General features: G+C 37.3%; 1 protein-coding gene across 6 annotated transcripts in view; it reads left to right on the top strand.

Annotated features, from left to right (window-relative positions):
* Positions 1 to 11,986, top strand: part of CEP128 (centrosomal protein 128) — a 390,388-nt gene extending 378,402 nt beyond the window's left edge. For all 6 annotated transcript variants that reach the window (XM_025869528.2, XM_025869531.2, XM_025869529.2 and 3 more), the window contains 2 exons: positions 3,901 to 4,009; positions 10,863 to 11,986. In XM_025869528.2, coding sequence (XP_025725313.1) covers positions 3,901 to 4,009; positions 10,863 to 10,990 — 237 coding nt within the window. In that variant the 3' untranslated portion in view covers positions 10,991 to 11,986. The remainder of the gene's footprint in view (positions 1 to 3,900; positions 4,010 to 10,862) is intronic.
* Positions 11,987 to 26,275: the final 14,289 nt, after the last annotated feature.

Raw genomic sequence — 26,275 nt, 5'->3', positions numbered from 1 at the left:
TGACATTTATAGGATACTCCACGTAACAACAGCTGATTACATGTAATTTTCAAGTGCACATCTAACATTCTCCAAAATAGACTATATTCTGGGCAATAAAACAAATCTCAATAAGTTTAAGATGATTGAAATTATGCAAAGTATGTCATCTAACCACAGTGGAATGAAGCTAGAAATCAATAACAGATATCTGGACGATTCCTAGATGGAAAATAAACAACATATTTTTAAATAACCCATTGGGGGTTCAAAAGGAAAATTAGATATTTTAAGTGCATAAAAATAAAAGTACAGTTTATCAGAATGTGTGGGACTCAGTTAAGATAGTGCTTGGAGAGAAAATTATAACATTAAATGTGTATATTTCAAAAGAAGAAAAGTTGATAATCAATAATCCAAGCTTGAAACTAAAAAACAAATAACAAACCTAAATAAAGTAAAAGGAAGAGAATAATAAAGATAAGAGCAGAAATCAATGAAATAGAAAGCAGGAAAATGGGGAAGGGGCATGAAAACGAAACCAGGTTTTTTGAAAAGATCAGTAAAATTTTTAAAGCTCTACCCAGATTGATTAGGAAAAAGGAGAGAATATACAAATTGCCAATATTAAGAATGAAAGAGGGATATTACTAGAACTCTCATGGACACTAAAAGGATATTTAGGAAATGTTATGAGTATCAGCATACTGACAATAAATTTGACAATTTAGATGAAATGGTTATTAAAAAGCACCCTTAAAATGTGTTACCTCATAATTCTACTTCTAGAAATCTATGTTAATAAATTTAAAATGTGGACCAAGCTTTGCATACCAAGATGTTTATCAAATTATAACAGGAAAAAAAAAAAACCTGAAATCGGCCTTGCATTTCCAACAATGGGAGATTAGTCAAATGAACTATGGTATAACCATAATGATAATGATGATGGTAGAGAAAATTCCCATGCTACATGAAAAAGTAGGAAATAAAATTGTCAACAAATGGTAATCTCAAGACAAAAAGGTATTTATAAAGAAGAATCAGAAAACATACCCTTAAATTAGGCTGGTAGGCTACTTTTTAATTTATTGCATTGTTTTCTTTGTTTCTTCTGTATTTTCCAAATTTGCTAAGAGTGAAATCTGTCAGTGCCATATTTTAATTGTCCTATGCCAATAAGCTGGTTTTGTCATTGAAAATATAAATTACTCTTTTTCTGTAAACAGAAAACATATAACTCATGTCTTGATACCAGCTGATTTTGTTTTAGAAATTTAAAACCATGCGTTTGGGGAAGGATGAATAGGATTTGAATGTCTTCGGGTGCTGTATCCCTCCTCCGGCAGGCCCATTTTCAGGCTGTCTTTGCACTGTGTTTCATTCAGCAAGATGCCCAGACCTACAGCTCCTCTCTTGTTCTCTCCACTGCTTCCCTTATTGTTTCTTTTTCTTATTGGCCCATAATGATCAAAGCATCTTTTAGTGGGAAGCCATTTATTATGCTATTCTCTTTCATGCTTCATAGAAACCACGCTTAAATGGAGATTTCTAGCACCGGTTGAGGACATAACTCTCCTTTTCGTTTGTGCATCTTCCAACTCCATATCCAGGCCTTAAGTGTTTCGTGTCTGAACTGTGATGAGCTAGCTCTGTTGGCCCTGCCTCTGGTTGCCCCATGTCAGCTTATTTAAAGTAGTTATTGGAATGCGCTGGGGACACGATGTATATCCTTTTCTTTCCAGACATCGTACGCTGAATGACTTCTAGTTTCTTATGAAATCCCCATAATTAGTAAAAACCATAAATCACTCAGGGCCTTCATCTTAAATAGACCTAAACTCCCTCTCGGTACATGCAGGCTAATGATCTTGAATTATCTGAGGATAATGTCCATGCTTTTAGCTCAGAGTAAATAGGCCTCTTACCACGATACACAAACTTGTTCTTTTTGGCCTTTCCTTTGCATTTGCATACATACGTATGTGACAAAGAAATAAAATATAAACTTGGTACTTGATACGGAGAATGACTGTTTCTTCAAATGGTCCTGTGGCATGAGGCGCTATTCTGTGGGGTGAAGTTTGGGAGGAACCCATGGGGGCCACCTAACCTGCAGATGTCTCATCTAGACTCTGGCAGCGTTCTTGGTCCCCTCCTCTCCCCCGGCCCCACAGTCGTCCTCGATTACAGTTTTTAAACTGTAATTGGTTTTCCCACTTCAACACTTGTGCTATTTCAATCTCTTCGCATAGAGCCCAGAGTATCTTTGAGAAATATAAATTTTTAAATCTCCTTAAAATGTATTCATTTTTTTCAAAGATTTTATTTATTTATTTGACAGGGAGAGAGAGAAAGTGAGAGCACAAGCAGGGGGGAGCGGCAGGCAGAGGGAGAAGCAGGCTCCCCGCTGAGCAGGGCGCCGGATGCGGGACTCAATCCCAGGACCTTGGGATCATGACCTGAGCTGAAGGCAGACGCTTCACTGACTGAGCTACCGAGGTGCCCCTAAATCTCCTTAAAGTTTAGATAGAAATCTCCTTAAAACCTTCGAGTCCCTTCTGATTGTACTTAAGAAAAAAAAATCCCAAATCCAAATCTCAACTCTGGATCTCATTGTAACCACTTTCCTCAGTTTAGTGTGCCGAAGCCAGGGGACCTTCCTTCAGTTCTTGAAACACACCAAACTTTCCCACCTCAGCCCCTCACACAAGTCTGGGACATCATTCCCCGACCACCATCTGCCCCCCCTTGCCTCCCACTTTCTCATCCTCCACCCGTAAGCTTTTGCCTGGCTGATTCATACTCAGCATTCAAATATTGCTCTAAGTATCACGTCCCAGAGGGGCCTCCTCTGGACCTCTAATCTAAATTTAACTATTTCCTATTCTTCTTCTAGCACTCATTGTAATTTTTCTTTATATTTTGCATAGTTTATTTATTTGGTGCCTTTCTCTTCTGCAAGCCTGAAGGTTTCATAACTGTATACCTCAGTGTTTTGTTTGCTCTTTGACCAGCACATACTTAGTGCCCAATAAATTATTGTTGCATGAATGAATCAGTGAAAAAAAGAAAAAAGTAAAGGGTAGTGTAAATAATTAGAACACATCCAAGAGAAAAAAAAAGTGCAATTTCACTATTATAGAAAACATATTAAAGCATCTGTTTTTAATCTAATTAATAAATTATTTGTAGTTAAAATTCCCATTTTCAGCTAAGATTTGGGTACAAGAACACATTCATACAGCCCATGAGCAGAGGGCCTTTTTCTATATTCATCTTTGTTTATGTATTAAATATTTGTTGAATGAGTAAGAGGATTGGTATAATCGTTATGGAATGCAGTGTAGCTAAGTGTATTTAAAAACATCAAATTGGTTTTTTTGACCCAGTATTTCCACCTAAGAATTTGTCATAAGGAATAGCCCTAAATATAGAAAAGGTTATATATTTAAAGATATTTTCACGTTGTTATTTATAGGAGAAAAACATTGGAAACCACCTAAATGCCCAGTAAATAGCTGAGGAAAGCATGGTTTATCCACTAGATAGTACATGAGTAACACATAAGCTAAAGGTTAAGATAACATAGTGACTTCAAAAGTGCTCAGAGTATTAGTATAAATAAATGAAGAACATGGTTTTATAACAACATTTACAAAACCAAGCCACAGGAAAAAAAAAGACTAGAAAGAAATATGTCATGCTGTTATGGCCATGAGTGATTTCCTTCTCTCTCTCTCTCTCCTTTCTTTTTTTTTTTTAATATTTTCTTTAGCGTGCACTTATTTTTTTACCATTAAATTGTTGTATAACATAGCTCATATAGTGAGGTTCAATTTCATTTTTAGCACATTTAAATGAATCCTGATCCTTACATTTTGTAATCATTGAACTGAAGTGCTTTGTTCTTTGTTTTAGGATGACAGACTCTTTCCTGAAAGTTCCCTCGCTCATGGGTTAGAGCACTCATTCTCTTGGCATGATCACAGTCACTTCCTGTCTAGTCCACGATTTTCACACTTGAATTGTAAGTAATGAAGTCCTGTACCAGTTTTTAAATTGGATTTAAGGAAATGCAACTCATAGAAAGATTAAAATGTAGGACAAGTACATGATAGTAATAGTCGTGTTAGGAGTTTGAAGAAATTGTTGTTAGGAATTATACAAATAATGCCCCCCAGATACATTTATGTCACCCAATTTACTAAAAAGTGTATGCAGTCTCTTTTTTTTTAGACATTACACTTCTCAGAAAAACTTAAAATGAATCACCCAAGGTAGTAATCTTAATTAAGCAAATTTTTTGTGTGGAGGTTGCTGCTCACTGTGGATGAGTGGGCAAAGGCGGTTAGATGATATTATTATAAAGTTTAAATCATCAAAAAGTAGAAAATCTTTTCATAGAACTGTTCAGAAATATATCATCTTGTGCAAAGAATAAGAACACTAATACTGTTAGTGGTTAGATTTCATTCTGTGAATATACTTTAAATGTTGAAAAATGTTACCAATGTGAGCAAGGTGTGAGTTTGTTGACCCAGGATACACTCCCCCACCATTTACCTCTCTTCTTCCTTATTATACTTACTCTTCAAGTCTCAGTTTGTATGTAATATCCTTAAAGAAGCCTTTGGAACCTACGGTTTTAAATATGGTGTTTGTTAGGAGTGCCCATAACACATTACAATTTTCCCTTAAAACCCTTCTTAGAATAATTATGGAGTTATTTTTTATTTGAATGACTTTTTGTTTAGTGATTATTCTCTTCGCCAAAGAATGAATTCCGTGATGAAAGGAACAACGTCCGTTTTGTTCACCATTGTTTCCTCAGCGTCCTGCATAGTACTTGGAACATAGTAAATGCTCAATTAATACTAGATGAATGAATATATGAGTTTTTTTAAGTCCACTTTTATCCAAACCATTGGATCTCAAATATTATTTAATGGATTCTTATTTAAATAATTATTTAGCTCCTCAATTTACCATGGACATAGAGTTTGTATATTAAATCTGACAACTCTGTCATTTAAAAAATGTAGATTGCTATAAAATAGAATACCAAAATAAGCCACAAAGAAGTAGGTCAGATCCAAAAGTGATAACTCTCATTTTTGCTGATTTTTATTCATGGATTCATTGAACAAATATTTATCAGCTTCTGATAAAGGGTTTGGTTTTCATTATATCATGATTATTTTATTCCAAAGGCTGAGCATTTTCTCTTTCTTGTCCTAACCATTTTGCTAAGTGATTTTATATGTCTGCATAAACCCCTGCCATTCTAATCTGGCAGCTGCCCTTCAATGTAGATTGTATCTCAAGCCAGTTATGGTACCTCAGAATCTGATATACACATACGCAAATGTTTTGTGTTTCATATGAAGAAATGGAAAATTTCCTCAGGTCTGTTGGATGCATGTGAACATGTAGGTGGAGAGTAAGGACAAAACACCATCAAACATCACAGTATCTCCCCCCATTAAGACATTCGGGAGCCTGGAGATAAATAGCACCATGATATGGGCACAGAGGTCATTGTTCCCCTGCTGTTTCACTTTCCCATTATGACTTTCATAAGGCTCCGTAGAAAGGCACCTAGGAAATAGTGGTTAGGAGACATTAGAGGGAAAACATCAAGATTTTTAGAATTTTTTTTTTTTTTACTGTTATTATGACAAGCAGTGAAAGAAATGACATCCAGCTTTATTCTCAGTAGCATTTCATGACCAGCTGTGGTCATCTCTCTAAGATATATTCCTCACAGGAAGCCATAGGTTTCTATGTAAATACTGGCTCAAAAGGAAACAAAAGTTAAATAAGAATAGGAAAAAATATCATTGAGAACATGACTTGGATATGAAAGTACTTATTATAGTCTACATTGTAAAATCTGACTGAAAAAAATCCAGCTTAAAAACTAAACCTCTTCATTAACTTATTGTTAATTAATTTATTAATTCATAGCTTTATGTTTTACTGTTCCTCTTTTTGACAAGTCTGTTTTATGATTTTCCTCCATACCTACATCCATGCTTTCAAGGATACTTTTAAAAAATTTAATCATAGGTACCTTATTGTTAATCATTTTAAATGATTGAATTAAACTTATTTCTAGAGATCATAGTTATTCTTATTTACTTTTCTGATAAACCTTGAATTTTCTTTTTTTTTTTTAAAGATTTTTATTTATTTATTAGGGAGAGAGAGAGAAAGCACAAGCAGAGGGAGTGGCAGGCAGAGGGAGAAGCGGGCTCCTCGCTGAGCAGGGAGCCCGACATGGGACTCGATCCCAGGACCCTGGGATCATGACCTGAGCCAAAGGCAGACGCTTAACTGACTAAACCACCCAGGCGTCCCGGAACCTTGAATTTTCTATATGTTTTTTCATAATGTGGTATTTTAGAAGTGGATCAGGATCACCCTGAATAGTGCTCCATTTTTGTAGCACAAACAATTTCAGCTTAGTTACAGAAATTATCCTGTAATTTTTCTTTAACCTTCTTTTAAACCTCCAAGATTAAGAAGGAGAAATGTCAAAAAACCAACAAAGAGAAAAATGAACCTACAGTAAATCCATCATACAGGGAACAGAATATGTCTTTTAAAATATCATTAATGTTCTCAGAGATAGAAAATATTACATCCATTAAAAATAAGAACAAGATGCTATGAAAAAGGAACACAGTATAAGAGGTCTCAGAAATGTAAAGTATGAAAAACTAGAAAGGTGGAAGACAAAGTTGTGAAAACCACAAAGAAAGTAGAAGAAAAAGTGGGACAATGGAAGAGAAAAGATATTTAGAAAATCCCTTCAAGAGGAATAGTACCTAATTAGCGAGTCTTGAGAGGAGAGAACAAGAGCCAGGAGTGGGCAGGTTAGAAGGGCCCACCCAGCCCGTACCTGTTGCATGGCTGTCATCCTGAGATTTTTCTTCACCCCCTCCTATGTTGGTGCCCAAGTTTCTCAGAACGCATGCTTTCCTATGTTCATCTCAATTCTCTCTTCTGTGGGAGCACATCAAAGAAAGGGAGGTAAATGCTTTCGGTCTTCGTATTACCACTCACACTTGACAAGACTTTGGCTGGCTATAAAAATCTAGGTTGAAAGTGACTTTCCTTCTGAAGTCTTTACACTGTTCTCTTCCAAAATCTAATGTTGCTGTTGAAAAACTTTATGTCTTTTTGTTTTGAGCTCCACTCCCTTGAAGTGATCTTCTCCACCACTACTAACACTCCAACCCCCAGCCCTGGAACATTTAAGGATCTTCTCTTGAACCCCAGTGAGTTTTGTGATGATTTGCCTCCCTGCAGGACTTACTTTATTCACTTTTCTAGCTGTTGGAGGGGTGGGCACTTTTAATCTGGACACTCATGTTTAGTTCTCTCAACCTTATGGAAGAAAGGAAAGATTCCATTAGGAAAATCTTTAGAAAATAAAGATGTCAGGTTATTTGATTCAGCTGAGCATTTAGAATATGGCAGATCTCATTGAGCTATTAGAAATAATTAAGGATAGTCACAGAGAAAGAGCAAATAAAAAACAAAAATAAAAACATGGGTCAATTAATAACTCTAGGGGAAAAAATGGGTAAGAAAAAAAATGTTGTCATAGTATACTTATTAGGTTTGTGTGAGCCATATTTACATAATATTATAAATACTGTTGACACAACTAGAAGTTCAAATGTGACTATACAAGGAGGATGGGGTGAGGGGAAGTGGATGGGTGTGAATACGTCTATAAATGATAAGTCAGAAAATAGCCATATACGCTTCTCTTTCTTACAAAAATTGAAATAAATACAAAAAAGAAAGCTGAAAGGGTTGATTGTGGTTGACTCTGGGGTGCAGGATTGGGGGACTGGACGAGATGGGGTAAGAGGCTGCTGCCTTTCTGTGTAGCCCTTTGGTGCTGTTTGATAGGTGTACGTACACTTTGGCTGAAAAGGCATCTTGTAAAAGTAAAATGCTACTAACAACACCCCAGCTTATATGTCTAACTAGCAAGTGTTCGATTTTCTCATTGCCTTCTGAATGGAACATGAAAGCTGGGGGTTGGAGTTTAGAGCAGTTTAGACCTGTACAGAGACGTGAGGAGTACATAACCATAGGTGCTGAGGCAGACGTGAGTTTATGAGCCCACGGAACAGGCTCCTTTTCACTCAAGTTGGGATCTGTACGGGACGAGGCCCTTTTGTCTGTACCGTAGATGCGAAGGCATTCATTCTGCTGACTTAGGTGCCCTGTCAAACTGTGACCAAATGAAAGCAAAGAATCACTGACCATGGAAAAAACAAAGGAAATGGGAAAATACTGCATAATTTGTGGTCTCTGAAATGATCCAGCATTAATGAAAGTTTGTTTTAAGTTATAATTTGTGTCAGCTTTGTGTAGTTCAGGTCAATTCAAGAAAAGGTAGATTCCTTCTGCCAGGAAGAAGGGAAGAAATGTATAAATTTAAGTTTATATTACCATTGGAAATAGGAACACAGAAATCCATTATTTAGAGCCATGATTACTACCAAATTTATCCTGGCTGGCTAGAAGTGATGGCCGTGATTCAGGACACTCTTTTAGAAGGCTTGGATTCCATTACCTTCAGCCTCTAGACAGTGGGGGCTTAGAAAGAGAGACTTATAATGCCAGCTTTTGAAACTGTCATTTTTACTTTTTATAAGTAGTGACTGACCACTAGTCTCCATGTATAGCTTCTTTTAGGCTAAAGGAACACAACTCCCAAGACAGGGCCCTCACTCTTGGGGCCGGGACCAGACTGGATTTGAGGGAGGGCTGTGGTAATCTGATGACTTCTCGAATCTCGAGTCCTTTGAGATTAAAATGCCAAATGTTTGTGGAGTTGGTATCTCTAAACTAAATTTTAAAAATAAATGCAGATTTCAAATTTTCTAAAATTCTAAAACTGTTGTCAATAATGTTTATTAAAATAAACCAAAAAAGAAAGGACTGTGGTTTTTCAAGGGGTGGGGGGTGGGAATGTTATCTTCAGATTATTGTAGGATTTGAATGTGAATCTTACATATTAATTTAACTTGATATTCTTTAAAAAGCAAGTCAATGAAAGTTACTAAAAGGAACTTCCTTTTGCTTTCTTACCTCAGTTTACATTGCTATGAAAAGAAAAGTTACTGTTCTCAGTTTGTGTTTTGAGGTGCCTTTAGTGGGGGTTTAAGTCCCTCCGATGAAAAATTATTTCTCCACAGCAAGAACAGCACACTCTTTTCCATGTTGTACCTCAGGATCCACTGGCTAACTGAACTGCTTCATATGTAGTTTGTCCTCAGACTTGCAGAATAAAATGCCAAAGATTTATGACAATCAAAATGTAGGGTACTGATAAAGGTAAAAAAAAAAAATTGTTTCTTGTCCATTAAGGATTTATTTATTTTATGGAAGCACAACATTTCTCTCTCCATTTTTTATAGGTTCAGTTCATGTGATAGTGACTTTTGTGTGTGTGACGATCTTTGCCCTGACCAGTTAGGTGTCGGATATTTTTAAATAACTGAGTTCTGATTATTTCAATTCACAAGGTATTCTGTAGATATTTTCTAGAAAGCAGCTAGAAAATCTCCAGTTGACTGTCTCTTAAAAATCCCATAAGTGTATTCACTTCCTCAAACAGTATTTACTAAGAGGTTATGCAGGAGGCTCTCTGGCCTCAGGGAGGATATAGTCAGTGAACAAGACAGAAAACGTCACCTCATCCCATAGAAGAAACAGGCAGTAAGCAAGTAAACAAATAATTTTAAATGGTGTTTGGTGCTATGAAGGTAAAATGATAGAAAGTACCTGGACCAGACTGCTTTAGATTAGTGATCAGGAGATTCCTTTCTGAAGAGGTTACAACTGAGCTGAAGCCTGAATGGCAAGAATCAGCTGAGTTAAAACTGGGTGGGAAGAGTTTTCCTGATAGAGCAGAGAAGAATCGGGTATGGTCTTCTAGAGAGATGGAACTCTGAGTGAGGGGGGAAAAGGGACACAGAGAGAGAGAGAGGGAGAGGAGAGGTAAAATTCCACGGGAGCCTTTTCAGCCACAGTCAGATGTTTGGATTTTATTCTGAGTTTCCTGGGAGGCCACTGGAGGATTGGTGGGGGAGGGGCTATGTGGGAAAGTGACATAATCGGATCTACCTTTTTGAAAGATAATTCTGGTTGTGGTGTGGGAAGGGGACACAGTGAAAACAGGAAGAGAGAAAATGGTGGCTTGGGCTGAGGTGATGCAAATGGAGATGGTATGGAGCCGGAGGCCTGGGGTCAATTTGGGAGGTAAAATCTCCAGAATTTACCCTTAAATGGGATGGGTGGAGCAGACAGGACAAAGGAAGGAGGGAACCAAAGTTTGAGAAACCGGGGCTGCGGGGGATGAGTGTGTCACTTTCTAAGATGGAGAAGTAAGGGATGGGCAACATCAGAGATTAGATATCAGGCAGGTGGATTTCCCGTAGGTAGTGGGACATGCCCATCCAGAACTCAGAAGACAGGTAAGTGGTTGTAGAAAGACCGTAAACCTAGATTCCGGATCTAGTCTCAGTTTGTGTAACAAAGAAGATTCTGTAAAAAGAAGGCCCTGAAGATTTCTCCCTCCAACACTGTGTGTGCTTTATATCATTGTATATTGACCAAACACACGTCTTCTGCTCTGAGATACTCTTCAAATCCCTCTCAAATTAAATCCTATGAATAGATGTTTTCCAAAATACAGTAAATGTACTGCGTTTATTCCTACATTGAAGTTCTGTTAGTCCATGTAAAGTTTACAGAAAACTAGGTTAGACACAGTGATTACTTGCAATTTTGTCAGCCCCAGGGGTTCTGTTCATCTCGGTTTATTTTTGTCTTTTCTCTCACCTTGCCAGCACTTACCAAAAGAGCAGCTACTTCAGATTCACCTTCAATCAAGGAAGATGCCACAAGTTTACCAACGGATGGAACAGGTCCACCGTCTAAGAAAGAGGACTCTGAAAGCAAAAAAAGCAAAATGTAATTCTTTGCTTTCCATGAGTGTTTTACAAATGACAGCGTATCTGTCCCTGTTGCAGTTTGGCCCAGATTATTGTGCAGACGTATCTGCAGCTTCTGCTCTTCAGCATTGCCAAACACTGACTGAAAGAACAATGTATTTGGTCTTTGGGAATGGTAGAAGTTAAATCAATCCCGGTAATATCAGCTCACAAATGGCAACTTATACCAGTAGAGAAAGAGAGATACTTTTCACTTTGCATTTTCATTCTTCAGGTGTGGTCAGTCACATTTTTCCAAACAAAATTTGGATTTGTAATTGGGAGGTTTTTTTACAAATGACTGGCTAAAAAGGAGGGAATCGAGTTCCCCTTGAGGCAGAAGTTGCCAGCACTTTAGATTCAGGGAGTGTTTATATACATTGATTTTCTAAAAAAGCTTTCTCCCTAATAAATTCTCACATGCTATAACATGTCATGGAGATATGCATATATAATATTAAACCGTCCACTTTTTAAACGCTCAGGATTGTTACATCCATCATCTCAGCAGTCTGTTACTACATGCAGTATCTTAAAATTTTATTTCCAATCATCCATTTTTAATAGCAATAAAGAATTTACAAGTGATACCTGAATTGTAGAACACTGTAAAGAATTCATAGCACAATTTATTTATTTATCTTTTTGTGGCCAAATATCTCACTTCAATCACTTCAGTCGTATTCTGGACCGTCTTTCAGTTTACTCTGACCAAATGCACAGTTGCCAAACTCCTGTGTCATGAGATTTGCTCTGCAAGAGTTCTCGTATAATCTGGCGCTATATACTTTCTGCATCTCAGCCTTTCTCAACATCAAAGTGTTTTTAAGAACTTCTGCTTTTTACATGCTAATCTACCAGTGGAGAAAGATTTCTATTAAATGCTAACTAAGAATAAAACATCCAGGAACTGAATCCCACTGGGCCATTAGGGAATGTTCTTCAGAGGGACAAGGGCAATAAAGCAATACCTTCCTAAATACCTTTTGTGTTTGTTAAAGTATACTTGCTTGTTAGATTTCTCACATGCTGTAAAGATGCTTCTATTTCCACAACCGTATGTTTTACTCACTTACTATACTTGAATGTCCAGAAGAAACGGCACTCTTTGTCTCTGAACTTGAATGCCAGTGCTTACTGCAGAAGACAGAGATCTTTGATCTCAAAAAATTACCTAACAGTCTACATAACCTCTGAGAGGACAGCCATGCATTTTATCATTTATCCATTACCGAAATCTTTTATTGAGTTCCTACTAGGAGCCAGTAGTTGTGCTAAGAAGGAAAACAGAGACACAAAACCAGCTGTGCATGACCCATAGTTTGTTTGGCATTAGAGATTCCATGGAAAAAGGAGTGATGTGTTCAGGCTAGCTGGAGAAATTCTGCATTAGACAACATTAAACAGGTTTGGTTTTGTTTTGTCTAACCTCAGGACTTCAAGCCGTTAATGTGCTAATGAGCACTGTGGGGTTCAGTGGGAGTAACCCTTTTTGAAGGAGTGGTTCCCAGTCCCCGTACTTCTCAGAACCTCTGTCACACTGGAGTAATATGGGGGGTAGTGAGAAATTAGGTCAGTATTTTTATTGATGTTTTAACCAACACTATACTATTTTATCTCCTTGGATCAAAATGACTAACTGGGGAGAAAATAAGGGAGAATAGTAACAGGTTTTATTTAAATCCTACGGATAAAAGTTAGTTAAAAAGCTTTTCCCTTGATGTGTCAGGAGGAACACCATGCAGTCCATTCTTTTCATTAGGGACTGATTTAAACTACTGTTCACACATTATGGCCATTAAAAAAAAAAAAAATTATATCAGGCCAGTTAGGCCTGAAAGTTGAAGGTAACACAGATTATTTACCTGGCAAATCCTTGAAAACATATTAGCTGATGATTTTATAACAGAATGGAGAGGGATCTCATGAAAGACCTTTTTTAATCTGAAAAAATAAAAGCCATTATATCATATTATTGAAGGCCCTGTGCTACTGTTGGATGAATGAAGGTGTCTGACTTTAAATACGGAACACACAAGAACTTCAAAGGCAAAGTCAACTTTTTGTGAGCAACAGTTTTGTCAAAATTCCTTGGTCCTCTGTTTATATGGAATTAAATCCAAGGACCTGTCTTTTCTGAGGATTTTTCCTATCTCTTGCAGTCACCGTAAGCTCAAGTTGGAAATCAAAAGGAATGCTAAGGAAACACTAATAGCTTGATTTGTACATTTCAAAGCCAGCAACTGTTTTTCCTTCACTCACCCCTTCGGCAGGATAACTTGTGATATCAGCCCCATTTGAGTTGTGCCTGATCAGCCATATTGCTTATAGTAATGGGACATTGGAAGGGATTAACCTTATTCTTGCAGTGAGCCTGGTCCAAGACTTAATTTGAGGATTGACCTTTTTGGTTTAATAATTTTGATTCTTCTGGCCATCTTTCTCCCTAAACACACTAAACTTCCATTGAAGTTACTGAAGGCCACAGAGGGGAGAAACACAGCTGGGAGAAATCTGGCTGGATGTTTTTCCCATTGGCTAACATTATTATTTCCTTGACTAGTGTCTGATTTAAAGATTGGAAACCAGTTGGTTGTATAATATCTTACGCATCCAGTTTCCCAGAATCACCAGCTTTTCTTATTGTTATAATTTACATATTTGTACTAATAAAAGAGATAAAATCTATAGCTTAACAAAACAGTACATATAAGGCACTTGGATTTAAAGGTTATGTGGGTTAAAAGTGCCTACCTACTTAGCTAAGAAAACAAGCCTATTTTTTTTTTCCATTTTTATCCCTTCGAGTAAGGTAAATGCATTTTCGATTTTGAGGCTCTGGTCAATGGTATATATGGTGTATTTAGAGTCACAGTAACTTATTTTTTCTTTATATTGAATCTTACAGTTAAATAGGAAATAGTTTTTAAATGGGACCAAATTCTTACATATAATTAGGTGGTATATTTACTTAGCAAACCCTTTTTTAGAAGGATTTAGGAATCTCAAACTGTTCTTCTCAGGATTTGTACTATAAACCCAACTCCATATCCATATAATAGCCAAGAAGAGGAATAATCACTGAGTAAATTATTCCTTTTCTGAGATTCTTACATCCCTCTCCTCAAACTATCCCAGTATTTCCTCTCAATTTAATTTTAAGAAGAAAGAAAGAAAATTTGTGATTTTCATGGCCTTCAAATGAGGAAGCTGCCCTCACGAAGGCATCTGGTTTTCTTGGATCAAAACTAAACCATGAACCGTAAGCTGGAAAGTAAATTTGGGAAAGTTTGTATATAAAGGCATTTCATGCACCAAAGTATGATATAAAAATAGTTACATCTTTCAACTTTTAAGTTCTCAAATGTTTAGCAATAAAAACATCAGCTTATCCCTATTTGAGAAAAGAAATTTAAACCATGAAAGATTCCATTTAGTTCCATTTCCGTACAAAACACGACACATCTAATTTAAGGCTAGGAGAAATGCTTACATCTAGAAACAGAACTTTAGATTCCAAGCCCCCAAACAAACTTCAGAGAAGTCTCCCTTGCTTTTGATTAGTAACAAAGTAAACCAATTTTTCTGCTCTGGTGAGACCAAGCAGACAGACCTTCAAGTTCTAACCTCATCTGCCCCCAGCTTAGCGTCTCCTGCTTTATCCACACCTGGGCCCACATCCTCCCTAAATCCAAACCCCACTCAGGTCACTCAAAGAGTTCACTAGATCAGCCCCAACCATTTACCTTTGAAGTCTAATAACTACGAGCTACAGTGAGGGGGGCAGACTGTCAGAGGCTTGTAGCACTTGCCTGTCTTTCGGGGCCGGCCACTTGCAAAAGGATTTAAATGGCCAGTGTCTTTGCCCATGGCTGAAAGCCTAGGAATATTTCTGTGGCTGGGTATCTTCTGTAACACAGTTTGACTCTGACATGGTACAAAGCCATGTGACAGTTGTGGATGAGAACTTGTTGCCTCGCTCTCTGCAGGAAAATACTGAATTTCTAAACATAGCAGCATGTTAGTTCCCTTTCAGGAGGATAGTCAAAACAATATGTAATCCGATGAATGACCTCCACCTTTCAAAAGGTAGAGTCTTGTACCAGTGAGCACAGAGACGGGAACATGAAAAAAAAAAAAAGGTACCATACTCAAAAAAGCCACACCACACCCCTCGCCCGTAATTCAAACAATAACTTATTATGTTTTAAGTCACACAGTTGCCATTCCAGAATGAATGCCCTGTCTTTCTCAGACTGGCAGATGCTGGACATCGTGCCCATTCTGTCATCACTCCATAGATCCCCACGACTTGACATCCTTTCATACATTATTCTTTAGTAAAGCATTTCGACTAACATTATTTAAATTAAAAAAAAGTTAAGCTTACCCTTAAATATTGGAGCTCTGTGTCAGTTGTATACTCGACGGGAAATAAAAGATCGGAATACTGGCTTGAAGCAATATTTTCTAAACAAAATTAGTGGATATTAACCTACCAACAGTTCAGATGTTATAATTTAAAAGTAAGAAAAGATCTTATTTTGAGGGAAAGGAGGATTAGATTATATGCTCATTAGTCACTAATGGACGGTCTCCTTTTATTCTGATTTAATATTTTAAAAGGTCTTTTTTTTTTAAAGGACAAGTCTAAATGTTACAGTATCAGGTTTTCTATCAAATTACAGTTTCCTTTTGTTTTTGCTTTTCTTACAAATTTTTCAATGTAGAGTCAGGTGTATTTTTGAAGCCACTGGGAGTTCAAATGATTTTTTAAAACACTTGGCCAACAAGGTGAACATCTGTACTTTGAGATAGTGCATCTCCCTTTGTTCTTGACATACTCTATTTCAATTAGAAATATTTCCTCCAAGTGTCTCTCTCTCTGTCATTCTCTCATTTCTTTCTCTGCGATCCATAGTAATTTCCTCAAGGATCTTGGTAAGCAGCTTTATATCCTTCACTTGGGCCAGCCTGTGGACCAGAGTCATTCCTGCTTGTGCTGTGCCTACATTTCAAGACATCAGAATAAATGGCAACCATAAGAGTTAGTGAGATGAGTAATTGATTGATTTTTTTTTCCTAGTGATGTAGGCTGGTCTGTTCACCAGGGGTGAAATCCTCCTTTTGGTAAAACAAGATTGTTTCTCTTCACCCTGTGTGATGATTCACAGCTGTTTTTTAGAGCAGTATTTATATGTACTGTATCTATCAGGAGAACCTATTTATGTCACCTTTTTACCTGAAAGCCGAAAGAGCAATTCCCAAAATGTGTGTCACGTTGCACACAAGATTTAAACTCTGTTTCTAATATATCCCCTCTACAAGGTGGTGGTGGTTTTTTTCCCCCAGCTCTTGAAGCCAACCATTATCAGATCATACTGCATAACTCGTATCCAGTGTTATCCCCAGGGTAGTGGTAATGCTAGTTTAAATTTTGTTTGTCCATTATTGCTGAGCACTTAGCTGGAGAAGGGAATGAAGGATGGCAGGAGTTCTGTAAAATGATATGAGCACAGAGGAAGCTAGGTTGCCTTCAACAACACACATTTTAAACTATTTACTTGAAAGAAAAAAACTGCGGTAGCACTGCATCCTTTATCTGATGCAGGGTCCTGGAAAGCGGCGTGGTGAGAAGTGCTGTGAACTTGCACACTGTTGAGTCCTCTTTCTGATGCAAGGCGCACTAATCTTTAATGTTCTTTGTGGACTGCTCCCTGGCAGTTTGGATCCAGGTGGAAAGTGGCCTCCTTTCAGATGCTTTTCAGTCTGAGTGCCCTGTGCTTGTCTGTCATTTTGGATTTCCATTTTATTTATGCTATCATTAAGCCCACCGTGAGTGAAGATACAGGCTTGATTGATGGCTTAGCATTTTTGAAAAACTTCCCATCATTCTGAACCTCAAGCTGTCAGTTACCAGAAGTCAGGCAGCCATGGCAGTAAAGCCATCTGATATGGTGGCTTTGGGAGGTTGGGCAGTTTAGAAGAAATTTGGAGAAACCTAGGGAGTTTTGCCTTTTTTTTTTTTTTTATTCTGAGCTGAATAAAATAGATGCATCGGTTCTAACGAGGCACTTCCTGCCCAGAGTCACTGGGAGAGCAGCCTCTCAACAGCTGCAAGCTTGAGAGACCTCATGCTGCTGGCCAAGGTTCATTCTGTGCTTTGACTAAGACCACAGCCAATAAAGCCAATGTGTACCGTGGAAAGAGTTTCCCATTTTTTCCATTGGAGAAGTCTTTTGTGAGGTTACTTTGACTGTTGCAAATTAACGGTGGTGGTCATTGCTCATTTTTTAATTTTAACTGCATGTAAACTTACTGATTAGATTCCATTGAGAACAAGTCATAGTTTTCTGTAAGATACGTATCCTTTCGTCCAGTATTCCTTAAACTCCCAGTTCTCAAAGTGTGGTTCCCAGCCCAGCAGCGGCAGCAGCACCTGAGAGCTAGTTAACTACAAATTCTCAGGTCACCCCTAGACCTAGTGATTCAGAAACTCTGGGGGCAGGACCAGCAATGTGTTGTAACAAGTCTTCCAGGGGATTCTGATGAATGCTCAAGTTCAAGAGCCATGCCTTAAAGGTTCATTTGATTATAGCTGCCTTTGAGCTTTAGTTCCTATCCCCAAACAAAACAAGAATGTGGTTTCTTTTGCACATGATATACAAGGGTACCCTTTTCAAATTTGGTTTCCAGTATTCTGTATTCTCCCAGGTGTCTAAGCTATGACTCCAGTCCTCTGGGTCACCCAGGTGGAGGGCTTAAAGCAGCTTCCAAAGATGCTTGATTTACCACTCGAGGTTACTTCCCCACCCGCTCTGCCCGGCTGACTTCTATTAACCAGAACTCTTCGCCCATTTATCAGGCATCCAAGTAAATCAGGGCCTATAGGTGTACACCTCTCTCTGGCTTGGAGTGTAGAGCAGATATTTGATTATCAAAATGGTGTGAACTTCTTCAGAGTTGAGTTCCGATCTTGCCTTTCCTTTCTCCCATGTGCTCGGAAGGAGCCTGATTTGGGACATTGGCTCCGTGTTCTCATTTCACGTGCAGTTTCGTTTTGTCCTATCTATACCAGCAGCACATAGTCATCTATGCTGTGTTTCAGAGTAACATCTCCAGACTCTGACACTGTCAACTTAAGAAAGATTTTGGTTTGATGACCACTGAACAGTTAAATCTCATCCACCTTTCCCTCACTGTCTCCAACTGCAGTCAGGGATTTATTGCATCATTCCATCTCTTTGTCCTTGGAAGACTGATGATTAATGGCCATATATAATTTGTCTTGGCCTTTTATCTTACATGTTGTACCTCTCCCCCCATTATATGTGACTGAGAATTTGAAATATTTGTTTGAAATTAAGTTGCTTCCACTTCTCGTTTGTTTAGGAATGGACTAAATCGAAATCTACACAGAATTCTCCAATTCTAAAGTATCTTAACTAAATCTTTTCAAGAACTTCTCTCAGTTTCTGAACAATTGATTTAAATATTAGACTATGTCATACATTAAAGTAAGTGTGTTTTTCTGGAAGGATGCTTATTTATTGAGCAACTACAGTAATGTGATACACCCCATTTAGAGTCTTTGTTAAGCACCCCCCCCCGCCCGCCCCAGCCAATTGCAGCCCATTACAGCAATTGAAATGTACAATCCTTACATAAATAGCAATGTCAAGTGAATTGAGCAAACAGCTTAACCCTTCAAACTGTGTTTAAAATAACCTCAGTTATTTTATGCTTTGGGATTTGTACCAACTAGTTATATAAATAATTTAAAAACAAAAAAAGCCTACATAAGTATACAAATGCAGTTTATTACACCTTTTGTGATCTGCTTTAGAAAAATTTTCCACTGTTGAACAGGGACTATGCCAACCACATACTTACATTCATAAGTTACTTTGCACTGGTGACCTTCCACCCAAGAAATTATTTCCATTAATTCAAATGTCTATCCAAAAGTCTTCTCTATTTATCACCGGTCTTAATCTTGTAATTTTTAAGAATTTAAACATAATTTCTTTATTTGATGCACTGATAAATTTGATTAGCTGGACGTATATATTTAAATATACAAATACTTCAAAATTCCTACTCACCAATTATAATAGTTAATAACACACCATTTGAAATTGATGACAACTAAACCTACATACTAACCCAGACTTGCATATGCTGAACTTTCATTACCCATCAACATTTTGCTATTTATTGCTCTTCTCAGAAATGGGAATGAAATTGAACTTTTAAGAAGTAGGTAAAAAGTTATATGTATTTAGATGATATCAAATAATACAGGAAGACAGCCAAGACCCTTACATTATCCTTGATCTCTTTAGAGTGTAAGCACTAAAGGTGAAGGGTCAGTTTGGACAGAGCCATACAACCCCAGAATGATCCTTCTTGTTTTAATATTTTGCTTTTGGGCAACCTTTACTTTCCAGAAACAAGGATCTTATATATACATAAAAATTTACCATTTGTTGGGTGCTACATGAAGATGAGATCAGATTCTCAAAACCATTACCGAAGATGGGCTGAGCTTCTCGTAGATAGATCTCATGTGAGAACAATCCCATTCTGGAGCCACTGAGATCCAGATGTCCAACTGAACAGCTGCCATGCTCTGTCTGCAGTAACCTCGAGATCACTGTTTTTGAGTTGTGACCATATGTGTTATGCATTTCTTATCCTGACGCCCATGATTGAGGTCAGATGTTCTCTACCCTTAATTTTACCCTTTGGGACTCTATATTTCTCAGTGGGATGTACAGTCACAGACACTGGTACCACAGAGCAGCTAGAATAAAACTTTCCCATGCCGTGTTCATACAAGTAGATGTTCAGCCTAAATTTTCATTACCCTTAAATATTTAGTGTTTATTGTTCTTCTCAGAGAGTGATTACAAATGAACTGGAAACAAAATAGACATATACAGAAGAGTAAGTTAATATCTTCCAGGGCCTCTAACCTCCCCGCTCCACACCCCAAGTTGCAGGTTGAAAGCATGGATGCAAAAGGAATCTTGTTTTGTCCTTCCTCATGTGCAATCAACTTACCAACTTTCCTAATGTTACTTTAACTGAAGCTCATCAAAGTGGCAACTACCTGACAAATCCATGCTTATTTTGATACTGATCTCAACACCACAACTTTATACAATTGCTTGATTGATTTTACAAAGGCAACATTGTCTTTTACCAATAGAATAATTACTTACCTTTTGCTGGTAGCATCAGGAGAGCGAATTCCCAAGTTACCCATAACTTGTGGGAAGAGCCATTTGGAAATGTTTGGAATCCAGGTAGGATCTGGGAAGATCAGACCAAAGTAAATCACCACTTTAATATTGGCAGTTCATTTTTCTAATTATTAGACAAAGGTCTGCCTAGCATCCAAAAAAGTATATGTGATTGGAACCAAGGTTTAGTTTTTTTGTTATTTTGATATCATCATAGATTGAACATCTTGATTCTTTAAATCCATATGGATCCAGAATCAGAATCTTTGAAAGCTATATAGAAAATTGTCCAATCAACCAGTGGTACCCAGAAAGCATCTTTATTTTATGTATTATGTATAAATGCTATCAATATAATTATATTTCTAAATTGCAAGATGCCTTACTAGGTAGTAAGCTCTTTGAAAAAAGGCACTGTGTTTTGCCTAGCATAGGAGCTAACATAGTGCAAGTGTTCAAAATGTATTCACCAACTGAACTAACCACTCTACACTCCCCATCATCTTTCTCTACACTAAGCAAAAGGTGTTTATTAACATCTTGATAGCCAGATTTGCAATGTCTTTCAGCACTTAAAAAACCAGTTGCCTGATTGTATTCATGAAAATTCAAATCATGGTGTTGTTCTTGGAATTTCTGCCTAAGGGTTTCAACCATGCTTTCAGTGCTTTGAATGGCATGAAAACCACACTGATCAGATAACCTCCGTATGTCACCAATATTAGTGACTAATTTACTGAGCATGAAATGTGCTGATTTCCCATAATGGATATCAGTAAAGTATCTGTGTTATCATTGCGTGCACCATCTCCCTTGTGTTTGTGTAAGTGTGCTATTGAGGACCGAGAATGTGTTGGCCATCATATTTGTGGAGTTTTATAGAGATTCCTGTCATCACCACATAGTTCACCAGGACTTTTCCACCAGATGGTTTATATGGAACAAAATCCCTGAGATTGTGATGTTGGTCCCTTAAATCCCAAAGTGATTTTATAACATAGAATTTTACGGAAATAGACACATATGATGAATGAACATCAGTTGCTCCATCATTGTTGACTTTTCAATATCGTCTTCACAGAGTGGGGCTTCGCCCTTTATACAATATGGCAAGTAAATCTTTGCTGGACCCTGTAGGTCTGACAATATCCAGCTAACTTGTGGCTTATTGTGGTTTCCCTGCCTATTCAGTCCCACCAGCATTCCTTTATTTCTGGACATTTGGCCTGAGAAACTTGCTTAGTTCGTATGCCAGTTTCTTGTCAGTTGGCAATTTATTTGCTGACTTGGGCTAAGCGTCTGCTATAAAAACCACTTAGAATTGTGTACTTCTATCCTTTTTTGTCTTTACCTTTACTTTAGTACTTCCTTTCCACATTGCCATTGCAACCCTTTCTATGAAAATGATGTTTGGCACATTTTGAAGTTTAGGTAGAAAAGTTTGAGATTCCCGAGATCTAGCATCTTTAGTTGTTCTGTTATGTTTATAATAAGGCAATTTTTCTGGGGTGCCTGGGTGGCTCAGTCGGTTAAGTGTCTGCCTTCAGCTCAGATCATGATCTTTGGGTTCTGGAATCAAGCCTCGAGTTGGGCTCCCTGCTCAGTGGGGAGCCTGCTTCTCCCCTTCCCTCTGTCCCTCCCCCTGCTTGTGCTTTCTCCCTCCTGCTCTCTCTCTCAAATAAATAAAATCTTTTATAAAAATAATGCAATATTTCTGAAGCAGTAGATAATGTGCTTTTCACATTATAACTGTCTTTTGTAACTCACATTAACAAAGCTTCCTAGGCTCCATGATAAAGGTTCGTACTATGATATAGCTAGATGGTACAGTTTTTTTTTAGTATACGTACCTTCATACCACCTCATCCATGGCAGCCAGATAAGAAATAGTGCTGTTAATGATAAATTTCTGGTGTAAGCACAATGAAAGAAATTGTAAGCCTTTGGACTTCACAATACTGATGCTGGTATAACTAAGAAAATGCATATCATGCTGCGTGGTTCTAAACAACACACACTGGAATAGTCAAGAGCCATCTCCTTCTACCTCCATAAAAGGACATCAGTAGTAGCTGACATATCTCAGCATCTAGTGTCCTGAAACCATCTACTATACTGAACATAGGAAAAGGCACCACCAATCAATGACTATCAAAAACCCACCTCTCTAATGAGTGCTACGAAATACACAAGGAAAGTAGGATTCCTGCTATTTTTGTTATTTGGTACTCTAAATATTTGTTGAATGAATGTAATCTAACAAAAAAAAAAGTCTAAAATCCCTTTAATTCCTCTCTGCATGAAGAAAAACACCACTTTCTTTTTAAAAGGCTGTTTTGCCCCCGAGACAGTATTTAGATTTTGTTCTCATTTGACAGCATACAGCAGTACCAGAATTTTGGTCAGGTTTTAAAAATAGAAGCTCCTAGAGATGAATTCTTGTTTTCTACTAGAGAATATTATTATTTATTGTATCTTCCCAAAGAATTTTAAGAATCATCTTAATATTCTTTTTAGGTTTAGATGCTAAAGTAGGAATTGGAATATTTAAAATGAACTAGAATTTACATGCATCTAAATGGATACATTTGAAACTGTGGTGTCCCAGTTGGCTGTTCTACATGCTATAAGGGGAGGAGCGTTGGATCCAGGAGAATCCTGGCTGCTTATGCTGCTAATTGCCTGTATGACATTGAGCCTATCATTTCATCTCTGAAGTCTCTTAACTGTTAACTGAGGAAGTTGGACTAAATGGTCTTCTAAGTGGCTTTCCATCTCTGACCATGTTTGAAGCTACGATTGAAATGTACGATGGATTTCTTCACGGGATTAAAAGTGGATAGTATGTAGTCTGAATATCTACCTCAAGGCTGAGTCTAAGATATACCAAACCATTTTTGAATTATAAACCTTGTTTGTCAAATGATCTATTCATAATAACCATTTCATAAAATCACTTCCCTTGTATAACCCATCTTTGTCCTTTTCCTATATTGTTTTTGTTTTGTTTTGTTTTGTTTTTTGCCTAAAAGTGGTGTAGGATTAGAATCCCACCTCCACCACTAATTTACTAGCTGTATGATTTGAGGTAATTTACTGAGGAGTTCTGAGCTCATTGACCTCACCTGCACAATACAACTTATTGCATTGACTTTAAAAGAGCTGTTAAGAGACTTATAAGTAATGGCACATGAAAAGTGCCAAGCTCAGAACATGGCATGTGGTGAACTGAACGCTGCGATGCTTGTCTTCATTGATTAACAGCAATGAATCACTCCAAATATAGAACGGTGACAAAGCTAATTATACTCTAGATAATACACTTATTCTGTTAGATGGTATTAATTCACCAACTATTTGCCGAGTGCCAGTTTATATATATATATATATATATATATATAACATATATGTTATATACATAAGTTTGTAAATATTTTATATATAGTTTTATGTATTATGTATATAGTATACATATATATATGCATACATCACACAGTTGACCCTTGAACAACATGACTTAGAACACAGATCCACTTACCGTGGATTTTTTAAGTACAATACAGTACCGTAAATGTATTTTTCTTTTCCTTATGATTTTCTTAATAACATTTTCTTTCCTCCAGCTTACCTTAGTATAAGAATACAGTATATGAATTATATAACATACAAAATATGTGTTAATTGACTGTTTATATTATCAGGCTTACGGTCAACAGTAGGCTATTAGTATTTAAGTTTTGGGGGAGTCAGTAGTTAATATGCAGATTTTTGACTGAATGAGAGGTCAGGGCCCCAAGCCCCCATGTTGTTTAAGGTCAACTGTTGTTCAGAGGTCAAAGTACTCTATTGCTACAAGCATGTCTTCAAGTGTCTGAGAAAGAGATGTAGATACTTTATCCCTAACCCATACTGTGTACCAAATGCTGACACTCTTCTGAAGTACTTTGCATATTTTAACTTATTTAATCCTCACAACAACATCATGAGGTTGATGTCACCATTTTCATTCGAGACTATCTCAAATGAGGACATTGAGGCACAGAGAAGTAGAGTAACTTACTCAAGGTCGAGTACGCACCCCACGTTTGAATGCAGAGAGTGGCTTCAGAGCTCAAGCGCTTTGTCACTCAGCCGCATATGCAAATAGCCATTTAAAAATCATTTTAAAAATTCAGTAGCACCAAGGAGTTTCCTTCAGCAAGTCTTTTAAACAGCATTTCTAGGAGAGGAAGGACAGGCAACTGCTGTCAACCCCACTACATTGTTTAAATCTTACTGAGATTTGATGCATGAGGCTTTGAGACTTCCTGCAACCCATGAGGCAGGGCCAGGCAGGGGGGGAACAGGCAGGTGGGGTTAGAGACTAGAGGACTGGACACACATCATTTTCTGTCTTCACACTCTAGCCAGGGCCAAGGAAGTCTTTCTTTTTTTTTTTTTTAACTTAAATACTTTTAATTTTTAATTTAATTTAATTTTTTAATTTAAATACTTTTCTGCCCTAATAAATACAGAATATACTCTAAAAAACAGCCTCTGCTAGTAAAAGTGGCTTTTGGTTCAGCAGGAAGAACCAAAAAACAAACAAACAAACAAACAAACAAACAGAAAAAAACCAGAAAAGAAACCCAGAGTGGGTGTCAGAAGAAGCTGAGGGGAAGCGTAAAGAGAGGGTAGTAAGCATGGGAGCTTTTCCTTTGACTGTCCTGTTAAAATGTGTGAGTGGAAGTTGGGGGTGGATTTCATGAGTAAATATGGAATTTTGCCACCAAATTCTTTCCTCCAGAGCTAATATTCTCATGGGATATTAATATTAATACAAGGAAAAAGGCGCTGGGTGAAGAAAACTATTTTTCCCTTCAGGGCAGAGTTGTCTCAGGAAGACAGTGAAGTTTGAGTTTCAGAAAGTGCTAGCAGAATACTAGGCATTTTATCATTAACAAACAGGAAACCAGGCTACAACCCATAGGATTCTCTTTGGAAAGCGGAGAGAAGAAGCCTGGTAATATCAGCCTCATCAAGGACCCTTTTCTCTACATAAAACCGGGCTTTTCATGGTGTGTGGGACTTTTGACCTTAGTCATTATTCTGGACTAATTAATGTCATCAAAATAGAAATTTGTGGTATATATGGGTAACGTGAATGCATCATGCTTTAGAGACATAGATAACAGAGTGGGTGTATGTGGAGGGGTACATTTACATTTTACAATTTCATCATTTTATCATTTTGAATTAATCCTTTTATGATTTCCCTGAATCATTCTTTTGTAGCATTCTAAAGAGCCAGAAAAAAAAAAATGAAAGCTTTTCTCAAGCAACTGACTTAATGGATGACTAAATGTCCAGTTTCAAAGGTGTTACTTATAAAAGGCCAAAAAAATGTTAATATAGGGCCATATAACTGTAACATAATTTTTCCAAGGTGGGAAAGGCAATAAATTACAAAATACTATACTAAGGGAATATATGGTCTTTAGTAAGAGCAGCTGTTATTTCACTAAGGTGTACAATATTTTAGTCTTGGTTTTCTGTTTTGGAAGGGTGTTAATTAGTTCACTTGTTTAATTTATTTCCATTCTCCATGCGTTTGTGATTCTTAATTTGTAATGTGTTTTCTATAAACTGCTCTTACATAATGGGAATGCCGCAGTGTGCCGTAGGTCTTTTTATGTTTAAAAAACAAAAAATAATAAACATTAAAATGTAAAATCATGAGAGATGCTCACAAACAGTTGTTACGTCCTTGACTGGATTCTTCAACCATGCGTGTACATAATGGTTTGCACGTGGGCAGTTATCACTTACTGTGAGATGCTTTGTTGAACTGGACTTAAATTTCAGTTCACTGGATGCAAATGAGCAATGTGAAACATATAAACAGTCCCCCAAATGCAGAATCTCCTTTGGGAAATTTTAAGCCAGGACATAAAATCAATTTTAAAATAAGCTTACTTTTCTACTAAGAGTTGCCATACATTGGGAAATAAACACCAGAAAGCTGGTTCCCTCAGGTATATT

This window comes from Callorhinus ursinus, unplaced genomic scaffold (genome assembly GCF_003265705.2).
Source record: "Callorhinus ursinus isolate GAN/ISIS: 27379988/994484 unplaced genomic scaffold, GSC_fseal_2.0 scaffold8, whole genome shotgun sequence".
In the NCBI taxonomy this organism is placed as follows: domain Eukaryota; kingdom Metazoa; phylum Chordata; class Mammalia; order Carnivora; family Otariidae; genus Callorhinus; species Callorhinus ursinus.
This window is presented reverse-complemented; position numbering and strand designations above follow the sequence as displayed.